Below are 3,169 nucleotides of genomic sequence, written 5' to 3' on the forward strand. Positions count from 1 at the left end.
CTGGAGATACTGTCAATAATGCAACCTTGGAAGCAGCAGTCGAGGACGAGGAGGGTGACGATGAGGAGGAGGAGGATCCCGATACAACATCTCCCCATGCCCTCCTCCACCTTCGCTGCCTTCTTCAGTTTCTAGACACAGACATTCGGGACAAAGTCAAGTATATCTCCAGATTACATGCGGTTAGTCTGCCAAAATCTCGACATATCGTTCGTGCCATGCTGACAGCCTATACCCAGGCGATCTAGGCACTACGGCAAATGAAGTCCAGACGGAACTTGAAAAGAACTTCAGTCTGGCAAGCCGGTGGGGCTGCATTCTGCTATTGGACGAGGCCGACGTGTTCCTTGCGTCACGAGAGCGGAAAGACTTCATTAGGAATGGCCTGGTCGCAGGTAAGCGTGGAATGCTCACTCCCACAGTAACATCAACGTGCCAAAGCTAAGGAAAGCCAGTCTTCCTCCGTGTCCTCGAGTACTACTCGGGCATCCTATTCCTCACAACCAATCGCGTGGGCGACTTTGACGAGGCTTTCGCCTCGCGCATCCACATGAGCCTGCATTATCCAAAACTCGACCTCGAAAAGACGCGCAAGGTCTTCAAGCTTAACCTCGACTTGATCAAGGAGAAGTTTGAGCAGCAAGGGCGGATGGGCAAGCTCATCTTTGAGGAACAGGTCATCCTCGAGTTCGCGGAGAAACACTACGCCGTCAACGAGCCCGAGAATATGCGCGGGCTGCGCTGGAACGGGCGGCAGATCCGCAACGCGTGCCAGACGGCTCTGGCCATGGCCGAGTTTGAGGCGTACGGGAAGCAGATTACGGCCGAGACAGACCCGGACGGAATGGTCATCCTGAAGCGGGGCCACTTCACAACCATTGAAAAGGCCTACGACGAGTTCGCCGTCTACCTCGGCAACGTCTACGGCATGGACATGGACGAGCGGGCGGCCGAGGCTAGACTGCGGGCCGAGGAGGCGAAGAAGAAGAAGAAGAAGACGAGCAAGGTAGCCGAGCGCGCACTCAAGGAGTCGACGACGAACACCGCCACCGTAGGCACGAACACGGTGCATCCTCAGCCAGGCTCGCATCCTACAGGCGGACAGGATTATAATGTGCGTTCCTCTACGCCGATGAATCAGGGGTTGCCTGTTATGAACCAACATGGCGGAGCCACGACGAACTTCGCCCCCGGCAACCCACCAGGCGCGTATCAGCTCCCATACTCGGCGCAGCAGCAGCAGCAGACCCAGCAAGCGATTCCTCAAGGAGGGTTCCCCACCTACAACGCCGCCACCAACCCACAGCAACAGCAAACCCTACAGCCCAACCCGCAAATCGCCATCAACCAAGCCGCGCTTCAAAACCAGGGGACACCAGCATCGTCGCTTGCTCTCACGGCCAGATACTACACTGCCACGCCAGCACCACAAATCCTGCGCGCGCAAGAACAAGCCCAAGGGTATACCGGCGGGAATGTCCCGGTCGCTGCGTACGGCCAGCAGGGGATGCAGCAGACGTCGGTGCAGTACGTGTATCCCAGTAATGCTAGGGCTAGTCAGGGGGGTCAGGAGGGGCAGGGGAATACAGCAGGTGCGTAGGAAGTTGTCAATCCTTCTGGTGAGGCGCATGTTGGTTCTTTCTCTATGTAGCGCTTACCTTGCCTCTTCTCCCTGCATATGCCACTCCTTGATAAGGGGAGGTTAACTAGCAACAATCGCGTAATATATATAGATGCCAGCTTATCTGCTATACCTTACAATCTCAATGGAACACGAATTTGCGCTATTTCGTTACTTAAGCACTTGCTTCTTGACATGTAATGCTAATGCTCTACCACGCTGCATCAAGGAGTTCCCCGTCAAGCTCAACTTAAGCTTCAGCAGCTAGATTGCGGCAAGACATTTTAACTCGAACACGCTGGTATAGTAGATATAGTCTGCAATAACTTCTTCCCCACATGAACCTCCATACCTGTTCTAGGCCAACAGAGAAGCCCCAGCTGTCTCTCCAAGTGAAAACATAGCGGCTTGCTAGATGACAAACAGCATGCTGAATAGGATTAGCCTAGGCATAAGGTCAAGCAGCACGTTGCCCATCGCCGGGATGCGACGATGATTAACGGGCTAATGCTTGGGACACTGTTCGCATGCCGTCCGTCGTCCTGTTAGTCCCGCTGTACCCCACTATCTGCATCAGCCCCTCACCAGCCAGTCGCTTATCAACCCCTATCGGGACGTGTGGCTTCTGGCCAGCTCTAGCGCATTCAACGTTGTCCTGGCCACACGCTTCTTTAACGACCTGCCGCGGGAGATCTTTGAGGTGGCAGGCACAGCCGGAGCGGAACTGTTCCGGCTGTTCTGGTCCATCGTCATGCTCATGTCAAAGCCCGTCCTCAGCGTGGTATTTGTCTTCGCAATCATCAATGCCTAGAAGGACTACCTCTAGCCCACGCTGGTGCTCAAGGACAAGGCCATGCAGCCACTATCCAACGTCTGCCAGAGATCTAGTCGCAGACGCAGCTTGGCATCTATCTCGTCAGACTGTTCATCTCGATTCTCATCCCCGTCACCCTCTTCCTAGGAGAGGGGGGGGGGGGGGGGGGGCTTGGTGGCGCGGTGAAGTCGATCGAAGCAGAGGTTTGTCAGGCCATAGCTTCAAAGCCAAGGAATCCAAGAAGCAGCAGCATTAACAAGGAGACTAAGCAGACAATGCGTTAACCTCCAAGATAGACACCAAGACAACAACATGGGTTTCCAGGATTCGCTAATGCTAGCTGACTATGATTCATCCCTACGACACTCTTATACCCCCTTTGCTCTCCTTCTCTGCCTCTCTATCTGTTTCTCCATGTCTCCCCATTGCCTAGACTCTATCTCCTAGTCACCTCTCCAATCCTAAACACTAGGTTGAAGAAGCGGGAATAGAGCAAGCCTGACGATACCAATTCGCCATCTATGCCTTTTGAGAAGAGCCACAAGATATCCTCCCACAGTCACCTAGCACTTGACAGAGCTTAGCTAGACACTAAGGGTGTTTCATTTGATATACCCGCGGGCGCGGGCGGGGGGGGGCGGGGGGGGGGGGGGGGGGGGGGGGGGGGCGGGGGGGGGCGGGGGGGGGGGGGCGGGGGGGGGGGGGGGGGGGGGGGGGGGGGGGGGGGGGGGGGT

General features: G+C 55.7%; 1 protein-coding gene across 1 annotated transcript; it reads left to right on the top strand.

Moving 5' to 3' along the window:
- Positions 1-241: 241 nt before the first annotated feature.
- Positions 242-1,090, top strand: QBC33DRAFT_420191 (P-loop containing nucleoside triphosphate hydrolase protein; the record flags this gene model as incomplete). Its single annotated transcript, XM_060424124.1, has 2 exons — positions 242-395; positions 456-1,090. Coding segments are annotated over 2 exons (789 nt in total), but the record flags the coding sequence as incomplete, so codon positions are not given.
- Positions 1,091-3,169: the final 2,079 nt, after the last annotated feature.

This window comes from Phialemonium atrogriseum (assembly GCF_030411735.1).
Source record: "Phialemonium atrogriseum strain 8032-3 unplaced genomic scaffold QBC33scaffold_46, whole genome shotgun sequence".
Lineage (NCBI taxonomy): Eukaryota > Fungi > Ascomycota > Sordariomycetes > Cephalothecales > Cephalothecaceae > Phialemonium > Phialemonium atrogriseum.